Raw genomic sequence first — 21,353 nt, 5'->3', positions numbered from 1 at the left:
TTAGTGCTTCCATCGTCATGTGAATCTGAACCACTAGCCATGAACATAGGCCAGGGCCTCAGCCGTTCCTTGCCACTCCGTGTCGTAAATGGCATATTGGCAAGTTTACGCTTCTCATCAGACGCTTTCAATTTTGATTTTTGGGTCATTTTACTGAACTTTTGTTTTTTGGATTTTACATGCTCTCTACTATGACATTGGGCATCGGCCTTGGCAGACGACGTTGATGGCATTTCGTCGTCTCGGCCATGACTAGTGGCAGCAGCTTCAGCATGAGGTGGAAGTGGATCTTGATCTTTCCCTATTTTAACCTCCACATTTTTGTTCTCCATTTTTTAATGTGTGGAATTATATGCCAGTATCAATAGCAATGGCCTACTACTATATATACTGCGCACAACTGAAATGCACCACAGGTATGGATGGATAGTATACTTGACGACACAGAGGTAGGTAGAGCAGTGGCCTTCCGTACCGTACTGCTATATATATACTGGTGGTCACTGTCAGCAAAACTCTGCACTGTACTCCTCCTATATAATATAAAGTGGTCCCCAGTCCCCACAATAAAGCAGTTTGAGCATAGATATATGCAGCACACTGAGCACAGATATGGAGTGTTTTTCAGGCAGACAAAGTATACTGGTGGTCACTGGTCAGCAAAACTCTGCACTGTACTCCTCCTATATAATATACTGGTGGTCCCCAGTCCCCACAATAAAGCAGTGTGAGCACAGATATATGCAGCACACTGAGCACAGATATGGAGTGTTTTTCAGGCAGACAACGTATACTGGTGGTTACTGTCAGCAAAACTCTGCACTGTACTCCTCCTATATAATACAGCTGCTCCCCAGTCCCCACAATTAAGCAGTGTGAGCACAGATATATGCAGCACACTGAGCACAGATATGGAGTGTTTTTCAGGCAGACAACGTATAATGGTGGTCACTGGTCAGCAAAACTCTGCACTGTACTCCTCCTATATAATATACTGGTGGTCCCCAGTCCCCACAATAAAGCAGTGTGAGCACAGATATATGCAGCACACTGAGCACAGATATGGAGTGTTTTTCAGGCAGACAACGTATACTGGTGGTTACTGTCAGCAAAACTCTGCACTGTACTCCTCCTATATAATACAGCTGCTCCCCAGTCCCCACAATTAAGCAGTGTGAGCACAGATATATGCAGCACACTGAGCACAGATATGGAGTGTTTTTCAGGCAGACAACGTATAATGGTGGTCACTGTCAGCAAAACTCTGCACTGTACTCCTCCTATATAATACAGCTGCTCCCCAGTCCCCACAATTAAGCAGTATGAGCACAGATATATGCAGCACACTGAGCACAGATATGGAGTGTTTTTCAGACAGACAAAGTTTACTGGTGGTCACTGGTCAGCAAAACTCTGCACTGTACTCCTCCTATATAATATACTGGTGGTCCCCAGTCCCCACAATAAAGCAGTGTGAGCACAGATATATGCAGCACACTGAGCACAGATATGGAGTGTTTTTCAGGCAGACAACGTATACTGGTGGTCACTGGTCAGCAAAACTCTGCACTGTACTCCTCCTATATAATACTGCTGCTCCCCAGTCCCCACAATTAAGCAGTGTGAGCACAGATATATGCAGCACACTGAGCACAGATATGGAGTGTTTTTCAGGCAGACAACGTATACTGGTGGTCACTGTCAGCAAAACTCTGCACTGTACTCCTATATAATATACTGGTGGTCCCCAGTGCCCACAATTAAGCAGTGTGAGCACAGATATATGCAGCACACTGAGCACAGATATGGAGTGTTTTTCAGGCAGACAACGTATACTGGTGGTCACTGTCAGCAAAACTCTGCACTGTACTCCTATATAATATACTGGTGGTCCCCAGTGCCCACAATAAAGCAGTGTGAGCACAGATATATGCAGCACACTGAGCACAGATATGGAGTGTTTTTCAGGCAGACAACGTATACTGGTGGTCACTGTCAGCAAAACTCTGCACTGTACTCCTATATAATATACTGGTGGTCCCCAGTGCCCACAATAAAGCAGTGTGAGCACAGATATATGCAGCACACTGAGCACAGATATGGAGTGTTTTTCAGGCAGACAACGTATACTGGTGGTCACTGGTCAGCAAAACTCTGCACTGTACTCCTCCTATATAATACAGCTGCTCCCCAGTCCCCACAATTAAGCAGTGTGAGCACAGATATATGCAGCACACTGAGCACAGATATGGAGTGTTTTTCAGGCAGACAGTGTATATTGGTGGTCACTGTCAGCAAAACTCTGCACTGTACTCCTATATAATATACTGGTGGTCCCCAGTGCCCACAATAAAGCAGTGTGAGCACAGATATATGCAGCACACTGAGCACAGATATGGAGTGTTTTTCAGGCAGACAACGTATACTGGTGGTCACTGGTCAGCAAAACTCTGCACTGTACTCCTCCTATATAATATACTGGTGGTCCCCAGTCCCCACAATTAAGCAGTGTGAGCACAGATATATGCAGCACACTGAGCACAGATATGGAGTGTTTTTCAGGCAGACAACGTATACTGGTGGTCACTGTCAGCAAAACTCTGCACTGTACTCCTGCTATATAATACAGCTGCTCCCCAGTCCCCACAATTAAGCAGTGTGAGCACAGATATATGCAGCACACTGAGCACAGATATGGAGTGTTTTTCAGGCAGACAACATATACTGGTGGTCACTGTCAGCAAAACTCTGCACTGTACTCCTATATAATATACTGGTGGTCCCCAGTGCCCACAATAAAGCAGTGTGAGCACAGATATATGCAGCACACTGAGCACAGATATGGAGTGTTTTTCAGGCAGACAACGTATACTGGTGGTCACTGTCAGCAAAACTCTGCACTGTACTCCTCCTATATAATGCAGCTGCTCCCCAGTCCCCACAATAAAGCAGTGTGAGCACAGATACATGCAGCACACTGAGCACAGATATGGAGTGTTTTTCAGGCAGACGACGTATACTGGTGGTCACTGTCAGCAAAACTCTGCGCTGTACTCCTCCTATATAATACAGCTGCTCCCCAGTCCCCACAATTAAGCAATAAGCACAAATATTATTAATTAACGGAGAGGACGCCAGCCACGTCCTCTCCCTAACATTTCCAATGCACAAGTGAAAATGGCGGCGACGCGCGGCTGCTTATATAGAATCCGAATCTCGCGAGAATCCGACAGCGGGATGATGACGTTCGGGCGCGCTCGGGTAAACGAGCCATACGGGAGAATCCGATTATGCCTCGGACCCGTGTAAAATGGGTGAAGTTCGTGGGGGTTCGGTTTCCGAGGAACCGAACCCGCTCATCACTACTATTTAGTCTACGGCCTTGAATGAGAATGCAGGTATCTCTTGGCTGAGGGAGAGGGCTATTCTCATTTCAACAAATGACTCAGCAGTTAACATCAACAACACTCTGTTGAAGAAGCGAGCTACTAATATGGTTAGGCACAAGTCAGTTGATTCCATGGTGTTGGCGGAGGACACCATTCATTACCCTATAGAGTTTCTGCACACTCTAAACCCACCTGGAATACCACTTCATGTACTCAGGTAACAGAGTACAACAATTAGTGGTCAATGGGATGTTCTTCAGCTGGACACCAATAGTCAGTGGAATACCACAAGGGTCCGTACTTGGCCTTCTACTTTTCAATGGGGGTCATTCCGAGTTGATCGCTGGCTAGCTACTTTTAGCAGCCGTGCAAACGCATAGTCGCCGCCCACGGGGGAGTGTATTTTCGCTTTGCAAGTGTGCGAAAGCGTGTGCAGCCGAGCGGGACAAAAAAGTTTTTTGCAGTTTCTGAGTAGCTCTGGGCTTACTCAGCCCTTGCGATCACTTCAGTCTTTTTGGTCCCGGAACTGACGTCAGACACCCGCCCTGCAAACACTTGGACACGCCTGTGTGTTTACAAACACTCCCTGAAAATGGACAGTTGCCACCCACAAACGCCCTTTTCCTATCAATCTCCTTGCGATCGGCTGTGCAAATGGATTCTTCGTTAAATCCATCGCCCAGCAACAATCCGATTTGTACTCGTACGACGCGCCTGCGCATTGCGGTGCATATGCATGCGCAGTAGTAACCTGTTCGCTGCACTGTGAAAAACAGCAGCCAGCGATCAACTAGGAATGACAATATTTTTTATCAATCATCTAGGAATATGCCTGGAAAGCACAATGTCAATCTTTGCAGATAATACTAAACTGTGTAAGGTAATTAGAGATGTGCGGCTAGCACTTTTCGTGTTTTGTGTATTGGTTTTGGTTCTAATTCCATTTTTGTGTTTTGGTTTTGGATCTGGATGATTTTTTTGGGGGGGAAAAACCCCAGCTACAATCACAGAATTTGGGGATAATTTTGCTCCTTCAGTATTATTTAGCTCAATAACAATCCTTTCCACTCATTTCCAGTCTATTCTGAACACCTCACAATATTGTTTTTAGGCCTAAAGGTTGCGCCGAAGTAGCTGTATGACTAAGCTAAGCGACACAAGTGTGCGGCACAAACACCTGGCCCCAGTGGCGTAAGTTTGTCCTAGTTGCCCGGAGGCAAGAAAAATATTGGTGTCCCCCCCTTCCCCTCATATATATATATATATATATATATATATTCTTGTACAGTCCACACTCTAGCCTTTTGTATCAATTGCTGGGGTAGCATCCATATAGACATGTGTCACCAGGAGGACCAGTCCATTCAAATATAGAGATAAATATCAGGAGCACTCACCAGTCTTCATAAGCCTTTTTTATTAGTAACATCAGAAAATCAGCATAGGGGTATCAACGTTTCCATGTTCCATAAATATATATAATTTGCTCTTGCATAGCAATCCTGCAGATTCTAACTATGTGAAGCTACTACAAAACCATTGCAACAAGGCAGATCTATGTAGGGGTCCAGCCACACACTACATAGATCTGCTCAGTCACTCACAATGCTGATTATTTCTCTGATGATTAATTTGCAAGTGTCATATCCAGGATTAGAACCCACAACCTATTACACCAGAAGCATGCACCTTACTGATGGAGATATCTGCTGTTGCATAGGAAGTATGAGAATTCTAACTATATGTTACTTGTAATTGTCAGAGAAATAACTTCATATAGTTAGAATTCTCATGCTTCCTTTATAGGAGAAAATAGCTTAATCAGTAAGGTGTCTGCTTCCAGTGTATCTATAATAAAGAGGGTGTGATTTGTAAGGTGTAGTGACTAGTGGGGAAGTCGGCTACGGAAGAGTGACCGAAAGCTGTCAATTAACTTAATTGATTAATGTCACTGAACACACGGAACAGGAGGAGAGGTGCCCCCCTTCAAAGCAGAAGCCTGGCGGCAGCTGACTCCTTTGCCTCCCAGAGTTCTGCCTCTGCCTGGCCCATCTAGGAGTGGCACTGCAGTTGCAGACAAGATGGCACTATTCAAAAACTAGTCCCCAAACAGCACATGATGCAAAGAAGAAAAAGAGGTGCAATTAGGTAGCTGGATGGCCAAGCTAAGCAACACAAGTGTGCGGCACAAACACCTGGCCCATCTAGGAGTGGCACTGCAGTGGCAGACAGGATGTCAGATTTAAAAAATAGGCCCCAAACAGCACATGATGCAAAGAAGAAAATGAGGTGCAATGAGGTAGCTGGATGGCCAAGCTAAGCAACACAAGTGTGCGGTACAAACACCTGGCCCATCTAGGAGTGACACTGCAGTTACAGACAGGATGGCACTTAAAATAACTAGTCCCCAAACAGCACATGATGCAAAGAAGAAAAAGAGGTGCAAGATGGAATTGTCCTTGGGCCCTCCCTCCCACCCTTATGTTGTATAAACAGGACATGCACACTTTAACAAACCAATAATTTCAGCGACAGGGTCTGCCACACGACTGTGGCTGAAATGACTGGTTTGTTTGGGCCCCCACCAAAAAAGAAGCAATCAATCTCTCCTTGCACAAACTGGCTCTACAGAGGCAAGATGTCCACCTCATCATCATCCTCCGATTCCTCACCCCTTTCACCGTGTACATCCTCCTCACTGAGTATTAATTCGTCCCCACTGGAATCCACAATCACAGGTTCCTGTGTACTTTCTGGAGGCAATTGCTGGCAAAGGTCTTCCCGCAAGACTTTATAATTCATTTTGATCAACATCATCTTCTCCACATTTTGTGGAAGTAACCTCCTACGCCGATTGCTGACAAGGTTACACTGAACACTCTTTTGGAGTACACACTGGAGGGGAGGCAACTTAGGTAAAATAAAGCCAGTTTGTGCAAGGGCCTCCAAATTGCCTCTTTTTCCAGCCAGTATACGTACGGACTGTCTGACATGCCTACAATGATGCTGTCACTCATATAATCGTCCACCATTCTTTCAATGGTGACAGAATCATATGCAGTGACAGTAGACATGTCAGTAATTGTTGGCAGGTCCTTCAGTCTGGACCAGATGTCAGCTTTCGCTCCTGACTGCCCTGCATCACCGCCAGCGGGTGGGCTAGGAAATGTTATCCTTTTCCTTGCAGCCCCAGTGGTGGGAAAAATTGAAGAAGGAGCTGTTGACGGGTCATGTTCCGCTTGAGTTGACAATTTACTAACCAGCAGGTCTTTGCACCTCTGCACACTTGTGTCTGCTGGAAAGAGAGATACAACGCAGGCTTTAAACCTAGGATCCAGCACGGTGGCCAAAATGTAGTGCTCTGATTTCAACAGATTGACCACCCTTAAATCCTGGCAAAGCGAATGAAGGGCTCCATCCACAAGTCCCACATACTTTGTGGAATCGCTCCGTATAAGCTCCTCCTTCAATTTATACTGCTGCTTCTGCAAAAAAGATGAGGGGAATGACCTGACTCATGCTGTCAGTGTCTGAACTGACTTCATGTGTGGCAAGTTCGAAGGGTTGGAGAACCTTGCACAAGACGGAAATCATTCTCCACTGCGCTTGAGTCAGGTGCATTACCCCTCCTTTGCCTATATCGTAGTTGGATGTATAGGCTTGAACAGCCTTTTGCTGCTCCTCCATCCTCTGAAGCATATAGAGTGGTGAATTCCACCTCGTTACCACCTCTTGCTTCAGTTGATGGCGGGGCAGGTTCAGGAGTGTTTGCTGGCACTCCAGTCTTCGGCACGGAGTGACAGAATGCCGAAAGTGGCCCACAATTTTCCGGGACACAGACAGCATCTCCTGCAAACCCCTCTCATTTTTCAAAAAATTCTGCACCACCAAATTAATTGTATGTGCAAAACATGGGAAGTGCACGCACAATATTGGTGGCGTTGTCCGATATCACAAATCCCCAGGAGAGTCCAATTGGGGTAAGCCATACTGTGATGATGTTCCTCAGTTTCCGTAAGAGGTTGTCAGCTGTGTGCCTCTTATGGAAAGCGGTGATGCATAGCTTAGACTGCCTAGGAATGAGTTGGCGTTTGCGAGATGCTGCTACTGGTGCCGCTGCGGGAGGCCATACATCTACCCAGTGTGCTGTTACAGTCATATAGTCTGCCCTGTTCCACTTGTCCACATGTCCGTGGGTTAAGTGGACACTGGATACAACCGCATTTTTTAGGACACTGGTGACTCTTTTTCTGACGTCTGTGTACATTCTCGGTATCGCCTGCCTAGAGAAGTAGAACCTAGATGGGATTTGATACCGGGGACACAGTACCTCAAATAAATCTTTAATTGACTCTGAACTAATGGTGGATACCGGACGCACCTCTAACACCAACATAGCTGTCAAGGCCTCAGTTATCTGCTTTGCAAAAGGATGACTGCTGTCCTATTTCATCTTCCTCACAAAGGACTGTTGGACAATTGCTTACTGGAAGTAGTACAAGTGGTCTTGCTACTTCCCCTCTTGGATGACAATCGACTACCAGCAGCGGCAGCAACAGCAGGCGTACCACTCAAGGATCCTACAGAGGAACCCCGGTTAGGGAGTTGGTGGTGTGGCTTGCAGGAGCTTGGGTACAGGAGGAAGAAGGGATTTAGGTGTCAGCGGACTGCTTATGCTCTTACCCGAAGTTTCTGAACTTGACAGTGATTTCTGATGAATGCACAGCAGGTGACGTATAAGGGAGGATGTTCCTAGGTGGTTAACATCCTTACCCCTACTCATTACAGATTGACAGAGGCAACAGATAGCTTGACACCTGTTGTCCGGATTTGAGGAGAAATAATTCCACACCGAAGAGGGGGCTTTTTTTGGTAGTTTGCCCAGGCATCACAATAGGCTTCTTCATCCCAAGGACAACAGGTGTCTCCCCGGTGCCTGACTTAAATAAACCCCATCACAATCAGAATCCTCACCGTCACCTTCCTCCTCTGCGCCAGCAACACCCATATCCTCATCCTGGTGTACTTCAACAGTGACATCTTCAATTTGAATATCAGGAACTGGACTGTGGGTGCTCCTTCCAGCACTCGCAGGGGGCATGCAAATGGTGGAAGGAGCTACCTCTTCCCGTCCAGTGTTGGGAAGGTCAGGCATCGCAACCGCCGACACACTTGGGCTCTCCTTGGGGATTTGTGATACCCATCTCAGAGCGCACAGTTCTTTTCTGTGCTCTCTCCAGCTTAACTCTTTTAATTTTGCTAGCGGGAGGATGAGGGCTTCCATCGTCATGTGAAGCTAAACCGCTGGCCATGAACATAGGCCAGGGCCTCAGCCGTTCCTTGCCACTCCGTGTCGTAAATGGCATATTGGCAAGTTTACGTTTCTCCTCAGACCATTTAAATTTCTTTTTTTGGGTCTTTTTACTGAACTTTGGCTTTTTTGGATTTTACATGCCCTCTACTATCACATTGGGCATCGGCCTTGGCAGACGACGTAGTAGCTTTTTATCGTCTATGTCATAGCTAGTGGCAGAAGCTTCAGCACTAGGAGGAAGTGGTTCTTCTTGATCTTTCCCTATTTTCTCCTCAATTTTTTTGTTCTCCATTATTTTTCTGGAGTTATAAGAGACAAAATGCGTCACAGGAATGACTGGAATTACTGTTGACACAGGACACTACCAATGGTCTCATGCAGCCTAACAGGTTGTTATAATTGTTATACTGCAGCAGTGGATATATATAGCAGCAGCGTATATCGTCACTGGAATTACTGATAACACAGGACACCACCAATGGTCTCATGCAGCCTAACAGGTTGTTATAATTATTATACTGCAGCAGTGGATATATATATAGCAGCAGCGTATATCGTCACTGGAATTACTGATAACACAGGACACTACCACTGGTCTGATGCAGCCCAACAGGTTGTTATAATTGTTATACTGCAGCAGTGGATATATATAGCAGCAGCTTATATCGTCAATGGAATTACTGATGACACAGGACACTACCAATGGTCTCAGGCAGCCTAACAGGTTGTTATAATTGTTATACTGCAGCAGTGGCTATATATAGCAGCAGCGTATATCGTCACTGGAATTACTGATAACACAGGACACCACCAATGGTCTCATGCAGCCTAACAGGTTGTTATAATTATTATACTGCAGCAGTGGATATATATATAGCAGCAGCGTATATCGTCACTGGAATTACTGATAACACAGGACACTACCACTGGTCTGATGCAGCCCAACAGGTTGTTATAAATTGTTATACTGCAGCAGTGGATATATATAGCAGCAGCGTATATCGTCAATGGAATTACTGATGACACAGGACACTACCAATGGTCTCATGCAGCCTAACAGGTTGTTATAATTGTTATACTGCAGCAGTGGATATATATAGCAGCAGCGTATATCGTCACTGGAATTACTGATAACACAGGACACTACCACTGGTGTGATGCAGCCCAACAGGTTGTTATAATTGTTATACTGCAGCAGTGGATATATAGCAGCAGTGTATATTGTCACTGGAATTAATGATGACACAGGACACTACCACTGGTCTGCACAACACAGCACCACTTTATACAGCTACACTGGATATATGGCAGCAGAGAACACCAACACTGTGAATGGCTGGACTGATACAGCACAATACACTGACTACGCTGGACTGGTCTGCACAACGCATCACCACTTTACAGCTACACTGGATATATCTGCCTGGACTGATAAAGCACAATACACTGACTACACTGGACTGGTCTGCACAACACAGCACCACTTTACAGCTACACTGGATATATGGCAGCAGAGCACACCAACTGCCTGGACTGATGCAGCACAATACACTGAGTGACTACACTGGACTGGACTGAGCAGCACAACACTTGCCACCCCACTTTCCTGCCCCAACACACAGACACTGAACACACTGAGGACAAGTTCTCTCACTCTCCGAGACTGGAGTGAAAATGTCCGTGACGCGCGGCTCCTTATATGGAATCAAAATCCCGCAAGAATCCGACTGCGGGATGATGACGTTTTGCCGAGTTTGGGTTTCTGAGTCAAGAGGGAAAATCCAAGCCTGGCTCGGATCCGGACTCGGAAAGCAAAGTTCGGGGGGGTTCGGTTCTCTGAGAACCGAACCCGCTCATCTCTAAAGGTATTTAATTCAGAAAGGGATGTGGAGTCTCTACAGAATGACTTATTTAAACTCGAATCCTGGCCGTCTAAATGGAGAATGAGGTTCAATATAGAAAAATGCAAAGTTATGCATTTTAGGACAAAAAAAAAACATGCATCCTACACTCTAAATGTGGAAAACATAGGGGTAACTGTAGTGGAAAAAGATTTGGGATGCTTATAGATAATAGGCTTAATAACAGTACACAATGTCAAAATGCAGCAAAAAAGGCAAGTAAAGTGCTTGCGTGCATAAAACGGGGCATTGAGACAAGGGAAGAGAATGTAATCCTGCCACTGTACAAATCATTGGTACGTCCGCACCTGGAATATTGTGTTCAAATTTGGGCACTATATTATAGAAAAGATATCGGGGTAACTAGAAAGAGTTCAAAGGTGAGCTACTAAATTGATTAAAGGGTTAGAGACACTGGAGTACGAGGAAAGACTTACTAGGTTAAATGGGTGGTCTTCAGTATGCCGACTGACGGGATCCCGGCGCACAGTATACCGGCGCCGGGATCCCGACAGCCGGCATACCAACACTTATTCTCCCTCGTGGGGGTCAGCGACCCCCCTGGAGGGAGAATAAAATAGCGTGGCGCGCATAGCGCGCCACCGCGCCCGTAGCGTGGCGAGCGCAGCAAGCCCGCAAGGGGCTTTTTTTGCGCTCGCCACACTGTCGGTTAGCCGGCGGTTGAGCTCCCGGCGCCGGTATGCTGGTCGCCGGGAGCCTGACCGCCGGCATACCGTAGTGAACTCGGTTAAATATGTATACACTAGAAAAGAGGCATCTAAGAGGAGACATTATTAATATTTTCAAATATGTAAAGGGTCATTACAAGGAGCTAGCAGCGGATTTGTTTATTAAAAGAACAAGTATATGACATGTGGGCACTCGGTGAGGCTAGAGGAGAGAAAATTCCGTACACAACATAGGAAAGGGTTCTTCACGGTAAGGGCAATAAATATTTGGAACTCCCTCCCGGAGAAGGTAATAATGGCAGACTCAGTAATTGCATTTAAAAATGGATTGGACAAATTTCTAACTGGAAAATGTATCCAGGGCTATAGCATTTAACATAGTGTCATTAATATCTGAGAGTGGTAGGAATCATAGCTGTCAATTGGTACAAAACCATTACTTCAGTAGATGCATTATATTAGGAACATCTTAACACAGAATACAGGTTGTATTCTGTGTTAAGCTGTCATTTTGTCATTTTTTGTCATTTTGTCATTTGGTCATTTTGCCTCTTTTCAACCTCACTAACTATGTAACTATATACTCTATCTCATGGTCAGTGCTCCCATAATGCTTTTACGCATCTTGAAACCACCCAAATTGTGCAATGATGCCAGGCTGCAGGTGAAGACTCTGCATAAACATGTAACTGAAGCGACAATATTCACAGGCGTCATCCAGGAAGAAACTGTCTTTATTCCGAGAATTCCTCTGATCCCATCAGACTAGCATTTCCATATGGCTGCAGTTCCTGGTAAAGGTCTGCTACGCCATGACCATTAACAAAGCTCAGGGGAAGAGTTTGAAAGTGTCTGGTGTGGATCTGAGGAGTGACTGCTTGTCCCATGGCCAGTTGTATGTTGCCTGTTCCAGAGCCAGCTCCTCTGACAGCCTGGCCATTCTCCAGCCTGAAGGAAACACTAAAAATGTAGTTTACCAGGAAATCCTTCAAAATAAAAGTTACACGCATGGAAATACTTCAAATTCCGTAGCGAAGCACGGGAATTCAACTAGTAACATATATTTTAAAAAAGGAGGATATGGCAGGCTTTCAACATTGTTTGGAGATTAAGGGGGCAATTATATTAGGAATTGGGTCACGTGATTCAAATTTGCTGATCAAAATCGCATCCCTGTTGTTTGGCAGTTCAGTTTGAAATATACAATTTTGCCTTTTTTTATTTGCTCACCTCCTTGAATAGATGGGGAAAAGCTTTATTTTAAGGTAAAAAAAACTTAAATATGCCCTTCCTAATTAATAGTAATATTCTAGGAGCATTTTTAGTAGTCAATTTTGCTAATAAAGACGCCTTTTTTCATTATATTGTTTCAGGAAAACAGCAAAATCTGTTGAATGATGGGGGTAATTCCAAGATGATCGCAGCAGGAAATTTTTTAGCAGTTGGGCAAAACCATGTGCACTGCAGGTGTGGCAGATATAACATTTGCAGAGAGAGTTAGATTTGGTTGGGTTATTTTATTTCTGTGCAGGGTAAATACTGGCTGCTTTATTTTTACACTGCAAATTAGATTGCAGATTGAACACACCACACCCAAATCTAACTCTCTCTGCACATGTTATATCTGCCTCCCCTGCAGTGCACATGGGGAGTCATTCCGAGTTGTTCGCTCGGTAAATTTCTTCGCATCGCAGCGATTTTCCGCTTAGTGCGCATGCGCAATGTTCGCACTGCGACTGCGCCAAGTAAATTTGCTATGCAGTTAGGAATTTTACTCACGGTTTTTTCTTCGTTCTGGTGATCGTACTGTGATTGACAGGAAGTGGGTGTTTCTGGGCGGAAACTGGCCGTTTTATGGGTGTGTGTGAAAAAACGCTACCGTTTCTGGGAAAAACGCGTGAGTGGCTGGAGAAACGGAGGAGTGTCTGGCCGAACGCTGGGTGTGTTTGTGACGTCAAACCAGGAACGACAAGCACTGAACTGATCGCAGATGCCGAGTAAGTTTCGAGTTACTCAGAAACTGCACAGAGATGTCTTATCGCAACATTGCAAATTTTTCGTTCGCAATTTTAAGAAGCTAAGATTCACTCCCAGTAGGCGGCGGCTTAGCGTGTGCAAAGCTGCTAAAAGCAGCTTGCGAGCGAACAACTCGGAATGACCCCCATGGTTTTGCCCAATTGCTAACAGAATTCCTGCTGCGATCAACTTGGAATTACCCCCAATGTGAGGTATGTAGAGATCTTAAATTGATGTGAAATTGGTTTTTGAACTTCCAGATGTGAGTTGTAAGAGTTTATACCAACTTTTTACAAACATGTATTTAAGCCTAAAAAATATTATTAGAGACAATTTTATTGCACCAAAACTTAATCTGAACACTTTTCCACCATTATGTAACATGTGAAAATCAACCATTTGACACCTTTTTTTAACAGCCTCAAATACTTACCAACAGACTTCTATACTGCTATTTGCTACTTTTTGGGGGTGCCGGAACCTCACCCAAGTCACACATTGTAGAAATAATGCTTGACATCTCCATGTACAATTAAATTACACGATTATCAGTTGCTTGCTTTAGGGAAAGCCATGATGTGCACAATTTCTAAGCTGAGATTTTGAACTATCAAAATCAATTCGAATTTAATTGACCCCCTAAGTGCCAGCAACCAGATCTTCAAACATGAAAAAACAAGGAAGGATAAGAAGCACAGCAAATGGACAGATACTGTGAAATCAGCAGTGATCTCTACCTGACAAGACCACCTACAATTCCTTTGCAGGGGAGTTTCCATGTGGAGGCCTGACTTCAGGAGTGGCAAATGCAACATAACTAAACCTGGGAAATTCAACATCCTGCAGCTCTCTGGGATAATACATATACAAAGTACATTTGAGATGTACTCACACATTCAAAAGTGGTTTGATGACCATCACAACAGGGGTAGCATAAATAATCTTAGTTATCCCAGAAAATATCCCCACACAAGGCATTATGCCAGTTCATCCTGGGACTGCAATTCCCAGGATGAAGTGGCAGTCATTGTATGGAAAGGCATGCTAGTGTTTGTGGTGCATCATTAGCATACCCTTCCAGTCACTGGCTACCAGTGCTTGCAGGAATATGTTATTCCTTAGCTGACAGTAGTTTCTCAAAAGTTGAGGCAAAATACTGTAGGTGTGGAATCACCTCTTCTCACAATTAAATGCAAAGCTTTTCTTTTCTCACCTGACTTTCCTGTTTACCAAATCCAAGGAGGGGGCACTTTCTGGATGAAACTCTGGGAGCGATAAATTGATCTTTATATGTTTAGTGTAAACAGAAAGTACCGATTGAAACATATTCCTTTTCCTAAGTATACTTACATAGTTACATAGTCAGTGAGGTTAAAAAGAGGCAAAATGCCCATCGGGTTCAACCTGTATTCTGCGTTAATCTGTTCATATTATAATGTGCCTGGTGTATTAGTGGTTTAGTACCGATTGACAGCAATGATTCCTACCACTCCGAGATAATTTAATGTCACTATTTTAAATGCTATAACCCTGGATACATTTTCCAGTTAGAAATTTGTCCAATACGTTTTTACATCATTTACAGAGTCTGCCATTACTACCTTCTCCGGCAGGGAGTTCCAAATCTTAATTGCCCTTACCGTGAAGAACCCTTTCCTATGTTGTGTACAGAATTTTCTCTCCTCTAGCCTCAGCGAGTGCCCACGCGTCCTATACAGAGTTCTTTTAATAATCAAATTCGCTGCTAGCTCCTTGCAATGACCCTTTACATATTTGAAGATATTAATATTGTCTCCTCTTAGTCTCCTCTTTTCTAGTGTATACATATTTAACCTAGTAAGCCTTTCCCTGTACTCCAGAGATTCTAACCCTTTAATCAGTTTAGTAGCTCTTCTTTGAACTCTTTCTAGTTCCCCGATATCTTTTTTATAATACGGTGCCCAGAACTGAACACAATATTGCAGGTGCGGACGTACCAATGATTTGTACAGTGACAGGATTACATCCTCGTCCGTTGTCTCAATGCACTGTTTTATGCACGCAAGCACTGTACTTGCCTTCTTTGCTGCAAATTGACATTGTGGGGTATATTTACTAAAATTCGTATTTTTCTGTTTGAGTTCAAAGTTCAATCACGATTGACATCGAAAGTGTAAAATTGCAACTTTTTGAATTTAGTACGACTAATTTACTAAGCTGTCGTATTCTGCACTTTCGAATTTACCGATGTCGATGTCATTCGTTTTTTTTAGGCAGTGTTTTACGTGAGTGACTTGTAAAACACTGCCGACTTTAATACAATGAATCTCGGCCGGATCTGAGAGATCCGTGCTGGGCTTCATTGTGCACCTTTTTAAAAAATAAAATCAGTGTTAAAATCCCCCCAAAAATTGCGTGGGGTCCCCCCTCCTAAGCCAAACCAGCCTCGGGCTCTTTGAGGCGGTCCTGGTTGCAAAAATATGGGAAAAAAATGTCAGGGGTTCCCCCATATTTAAACAACCAGCACCGGGCTCTGCGCCTGGTCCTGGTTCCAAAAATATGGGGGACAAAAAGCATAGGGGTCCCCCGTATTTCTGAAACCAGCACCGGGCTCCACTAGCCAGATACATAATGCCACAGCCAGGGGACACTTTTATATAGGTCCTGGCGGCCCTGGCATTACATAACCAACTAGTCACCCCTGGCCGGGGTACCCTGGAGGAGTGGGGACCCCTTCAATCAAGGGGTCCCCCCCTTCCAGCCACCCAAGGACCAGGGGTGAACCCCGAGGCTGTCCCCCCCATCCAAGGGCTGCGGATGGGAGGCTGATAGCCGTTTTGTAAAAAAATGAATATTGTTTTTAGTAGCAGCCTATGCGCTCCATTGTAACCAATGGTGGGAACTTTGTGGTCAGCGGTTGACCGAAAGTAACCTCACAGCTGACCGCAAAGTTCCCACCATTGGTTACAATGGAGCGCATAGGCACTACATTGTAACACTGCCGGGTGCTGCCTGTAATACAGTACAGGAGCACACAGCCAATCAGGAGGGTGCCACAATGTGGCGCTCCCTGATTGGCTGATGGAACCCTCTTAGACATAAGTCAGGGGGGGTTTCTGGCATTCGGGGAAAGGGGTCCCATGTGAAAACATGGGGCCCCTTTCAGTGCGAGGTCGGGTGTCCGTTTTGTTATTTTGCCAAGTACCTGGATTACAAATGGATTACAAGAGGAGCCATCTACACTGGATTTTGTGAGTATAATTTTTTCAACAGGTACACCATGGATTCTACATGGAGAAGAGGACCGACCCTCGTGTGAACATAGGTAAGTATGTGTATATGGAGGTGTGGATGTATGCATTAAAGTTTTACTTTCAAGGTGTGTGTCTTATGTTTTTATTGGGGTATTTTTTTAGTAGTAGTACTACAGGTACCAGCGGGCCCGGTTTTCCTCCGCATGCTGGTACTTGTGGTTCTCCAAGTACCAGCTTGCGGGGGAGGCTTGCTGGGACTTGTAGTACTGCTACTAAAAACAATATTCATTTTTTTACAAAACGGCTATCAGTCTCCCATCCGCAGCCCTTGGATAGGGGGGACAGCCTCGGGCTTCACCCCTGGTCCATGGGTGGCTGGAGGGGGGGGGACCCCTTGATTGAAGGGGTCGCCACTCCTCCAGGGTACCCCGGCCAGGGGTGACTAGTTGGGTATGTAATGCCAGGGCCGCCGGGACCTATATAAAAGTGTCCCCCGGCTGTGGCATTATGTATCTGGCTAGTGGAGCCCGGTGCTGGTTTCAGAAATACGGGGGACCTCTACGCTTTTTGTCCCCCGTATTTTTGGAACAAGGACCAGGCGCGGAGCCCGGTGCTGGTTGTTTAAATATGGGGGAACCCCTATAATTTTTCCCCCATATTTTTGCAACCAGGACCGGCTCAAAGAGCCCGAGGCTGGTTTTGCTTAGGAGGGGGGACCCCACACATTTTTAAAAAAAAATAACACTTTCCCGTCCCCTTTCCACTGATAAACATGCACGGATCTCATGGATCCGTGCATGCCTATCCAAACACGGGATAAAAAAGCAGGTCTGTTTTTTTTTAGCACTTTTTCACGAATTGTATTTCAGCACGGCAGTGTTTGGCTATTGTCGGCAGTGTTTGTGATTGCACTTTTTAGTAAATTACCGATTTCTACCAAATTGCAGGCGTATTTGACCGATGGTGTATTGATTCGTGATTTTTTCCTAGGACTTCCAAAATATTACGAATGCCCTCATCACTGCCGAGATTTTTGCTTAGTAAATTCCCGACATGACACTTTGAAGAAAAAACGTCATCTCGGTCAAAATCGGGACCTTAGTAAATATACCCCTGTGTACTGTTATTAAGCCTATTATCTATGAGCACCTCCAAATCTTTTTCCACCATAGTTATCCCTATATTTTCCCCATTTACTAATGTATTACAGTTACAAAAAAAAAAAATAGCCCCACGATTGAATAAATTACATGCAAAGAAAAATGTTGCCGGAGACTTACTTCCTTCTTTTGTCATACGAACAACATGTTCAGTATCCCCTTCAAACAGCAGTCCACCATCAGAATTAAATGCTTTAATTTCAATCTGATAATGCTCAAAAGGATCCAAATCTGAAAAGTAATACGAGCTTGTGCTTCCATTTATTTCAATATATTCGTGATCATCTAGAAGAAATAAAAAGCAAGTTTCTGTAATACTGTAACAAATGGCTTCCAAAATGTTGCATTATTACCTCACAGATTATGTTCTGTTCTACTGTATGCATTTATTCAGTGTTAAAGCTATTATATTACATTTTGCAGCAAATTTAAACTGTTCAAGTATCTTTATTAATGGCACATATAATAATAGTAATAATTATAATAATGATAATAATAATAATAATAATAATAATAATAATACCATTTTCATTTAAGGCACATGTACAAATCCTGTACATATAACAGCTCCACATTCACCTTATACTGCTGCTGGCTAAAGTGGATAACTGAAGTGATGATTTGCAGCTACTGTACAAACATAAAAGAAGATGACACTAAGGGGTCAATTCAGTTAAAGGTTGTGACGTCAACATTGCATTTGTGCATGTTTTTTGCCATATACAGTACCCCACAGAATCATGGCAAAATCACGGAAATTCTTGAGCACCACTATGTGGTTGAGCAAATCTTGCCACCATGCCCGAAGCGTTGCGAGTGCAGCAAGCCTGCGAGGGGACATTCACAGATGCACACACATACAGCATATTATAATGCTTTCTGCTATGTTTTCATTTATTTTTCCTTTTTCAAGTAATACTAATATCTCCTTTGTTGTTTTTTGTTTAGTATTTTTTTTCTCCTATACGACTGCTAAATTTGTTATATTGAAGATACTGTATATATACTATTTGTGCACATATTGTGTATCTCTACTAAAATGGTGTTACCCATAATATTTATGGAACGGCACTACATCCATCATCTATGTATATGGAAAATATACAAAAAATATTTTGCTGTGTATATTTTATGATAGACTTCTCAAAAATGGCTAATACAAAGCAGTGGCATAATAGCACCAGGGCTGGCAAATTCAACTTTGGGGCCCCGTACACTCATATTTTTGGGGCCCCCTATCCCTCCAAGGTAGGTACAATACAGGCTAGTTGCTGACTGGCTTATTCACCCCCCATTCTCCAGTGTCTCTCAGCCCCCTACTGTCTATCAGCCTCCCCATTCTCATGTCTCTTATTCTCCCCATTATCCGGTGTTTCTCAGCCCCCGATCACCTAGTGTCTCTTAGACACCCTACCACCCATCACCCTGTGTCTCTCAACCCTCAGCATCCCCACTGTCTCTCAGCACAGGAGCAAATGCATGATTCGTGGGTAAGGAGGGGGATCCTACACGTGTATATATTTTTTCCCTCCAAATTCTACACACAATACCCCATAATGACAATGTGAAAAAAGTTTTTTCATTATTATTATTTATTATTTATTTATCAACAGTTTCTTAAATAGTGCAGCAAATTCCGTTTTGCTTTAAAACTGGAATTTCTGCAAATTTATTAAAAATAAAAAACTAAGGGCATAATTCAGATCTGATCGCAGCTGCAAATTTGTTAGCAAATGGGCAATACCATGTGCACTGTAGGGGGTACAGATGTAACATGTGCAAAGAGAGTTAGATTTGGGTGGGCTATATTGTTTCTGTGCTGATAAATACTGACTGCTTTATTTTTACACTGCAATTAAGTTTTCAGTTTGAACACACCCCACCCAAATCTATCTCTCTGCACATGTTATATCTCCCCCCTGTAGTGCACATGGGGGGTCATTCAGACCCGATTGCTCGATGCAGTTTGTCGCAGTGCAGAGATCGGGTCGGAACTGCGCATGCACCGGCGCCGCAGTGCGCCGGCGCATGGCAGCTTTCGTTAACTAGCGATCGCCTCTGAGACAGGGGAGCAGTCCGGCCAATGCAGGCGTGGCTGGACCGTTGGGGGGTGGGCCGCGGCGGCTGCGTGACGACTCACGTAGCTGCTGCGGCCAGCGGGAGCGACGAGCAACTCCCAGCCAGCCGCAGGAGCTGCGCTGGCCGGGAGTTACTCCTCAAATACAAAGGCATCGCCTCTGTGCAATGCTTTTGTATTTGTGCGGGGGGGGGGGGGGGGCGGCACTGACATGCGGGGCGGGCTAGCCCTGTGCTGGGCATCCCCCCGCATGTCTGAGTTTACGATCGTAGCTGTGCTAAATTTAGCACAGCTACGATCAACTCGGAATGACCCCCATGGGGCCTAATTCAGATCTGATCACAGCAGCAAATTTGTTAGCAAATGGGTAAAACCATGTTCACTGCAGGGGGGCAGATATAACATGTGCAGAGAGAGTTAGATTTGGGTGGGGTGTGTACAAACTGAAATATAATGTATATTGCAGTGTAAAAATAAAGCAGACATTATTTACCCTGCACAGAAACAATATAACCCACCCAAATCTAACTCTCTTTGCACATGTTGTATCTGCCCCCCCCCCACCCCTGCAATGCCCATGGTTTTGCCCATTTGCTAACAAATTTGCTGCTGCGATCAGATCTGAATTAGGCCCTAAGAAATCACATGTACATAACTTAAAAGCAGTGCAGGCCCCTGAGCACAGTGGCCCCTACCCATCCTCCAGCGGTAGGAGTGGGGGTGCTATCAGCGGCAGCTTTGAGGGTGTTCTATCTTCCGCTCAGCATGTAGGACCTGGAGCAGTCATTTCTGCTAATTGAATTGTGCTTAATATTCATCATTTTCTGGTGGGAACGCAGCTTGCTTGACTGCAGATATCTCCAGTTCCTGGAAATAGACTTATTAGCATTCAATGGGATCCAAACACTAGGGAGTCCAAACTTTCAGGAAGTACTGAGTACTTGGGGATCAGCGTTCAGGAGCCAAAGCAATCCACCAACAAATATATAAAACTGCATTTTAGGCGTGTAGAGTTCGAGCAGGGACCAGTGGCAGTGGCGGAACAAGCAAGCGGTGGGCCCAGGTGCGACAAAATGCTTTGGGCCCCCCCCCCATCCAAGTCCACCCCGGGGGCAGTGCGCGCCGTAGGCGCGCGCAAAAATACATAGTGGCGTGGCTTCGTGGGGAAGGGGTGTGGCCACAAAATAATACCAACACAGTAGTCTCCATTATTCAAATTACGCCGCACAGTAGCACCACTACACCAGGTAGAGACCCTTTTACACCTTACAGCGAACAGATTCCTCTTTTTACACATTACAGCAGACAGCGTGCCCTTTTTACACATAACGGCAGACAGCGTGCCCTTTTTACACATAACGGCAGACCGCGTGCCCTTGTTACACATTACGGCAGACAGCGTGCCCTTTTTACACATTACGGTAGACAGCGTGCCCTTGTTACACATTACGGCAGACAGCGTGCCCTTGTTACACATTACGGCAGACAGCGTCCCCATTTTTACACATTACGGCAGGCAGATTCCTCCTTTTTACACATAGCAGCAGGCAGATTCCCCATTTTTACACATAGCG

The 21,353-nt window shown here is 44.8% G+C and overlaps 1 protein-coding gene across 2 annotated transcripts in view; it reads right to left on the bottom strand.

Annotated features, from left to right (window-relative positions):
* Nucleotides 1–21,353, bottom strand: part of PTPRC (protein tyrosine phosphatase receptor type C) — a 494,588-nt gene that overhangs the window by 110,448 nt on the left and 362,787 nt on the right. For both annotated transcript variants that reach the window (XM_063940133.1, XM_063940134.1), the window contains exon 13: nt 17,823–17,987. In XM_063940133.1, coding sequence (XP_063796203.1) covers nt 17,823–17,987 — 165 coding nt within the window. The remainder of the gene's footprint in view (nt 1–17,822; nt 17,988–21,353) is intronic.

Source organism: Pseudophryne corroboree, chromosome 9 (assembly GCF_028390025.1).
Source record: "Pseudophryne corroboree isolate aPseCor3 chromosome 9, aPseCor3.hap2, whole genome shotgun sequence".
NCBI classification, from domain to species: Eukaryota; Metazoa; Chordata; class Amphibia; order Anura; family Myobatrachidae; genus Pseudophryne; species Pseudophryne corroboree.
Note: the sequence above shows the minus strand (reverse complement) of the source record. Positions and strands in the feature narration are given on the sequence as shown.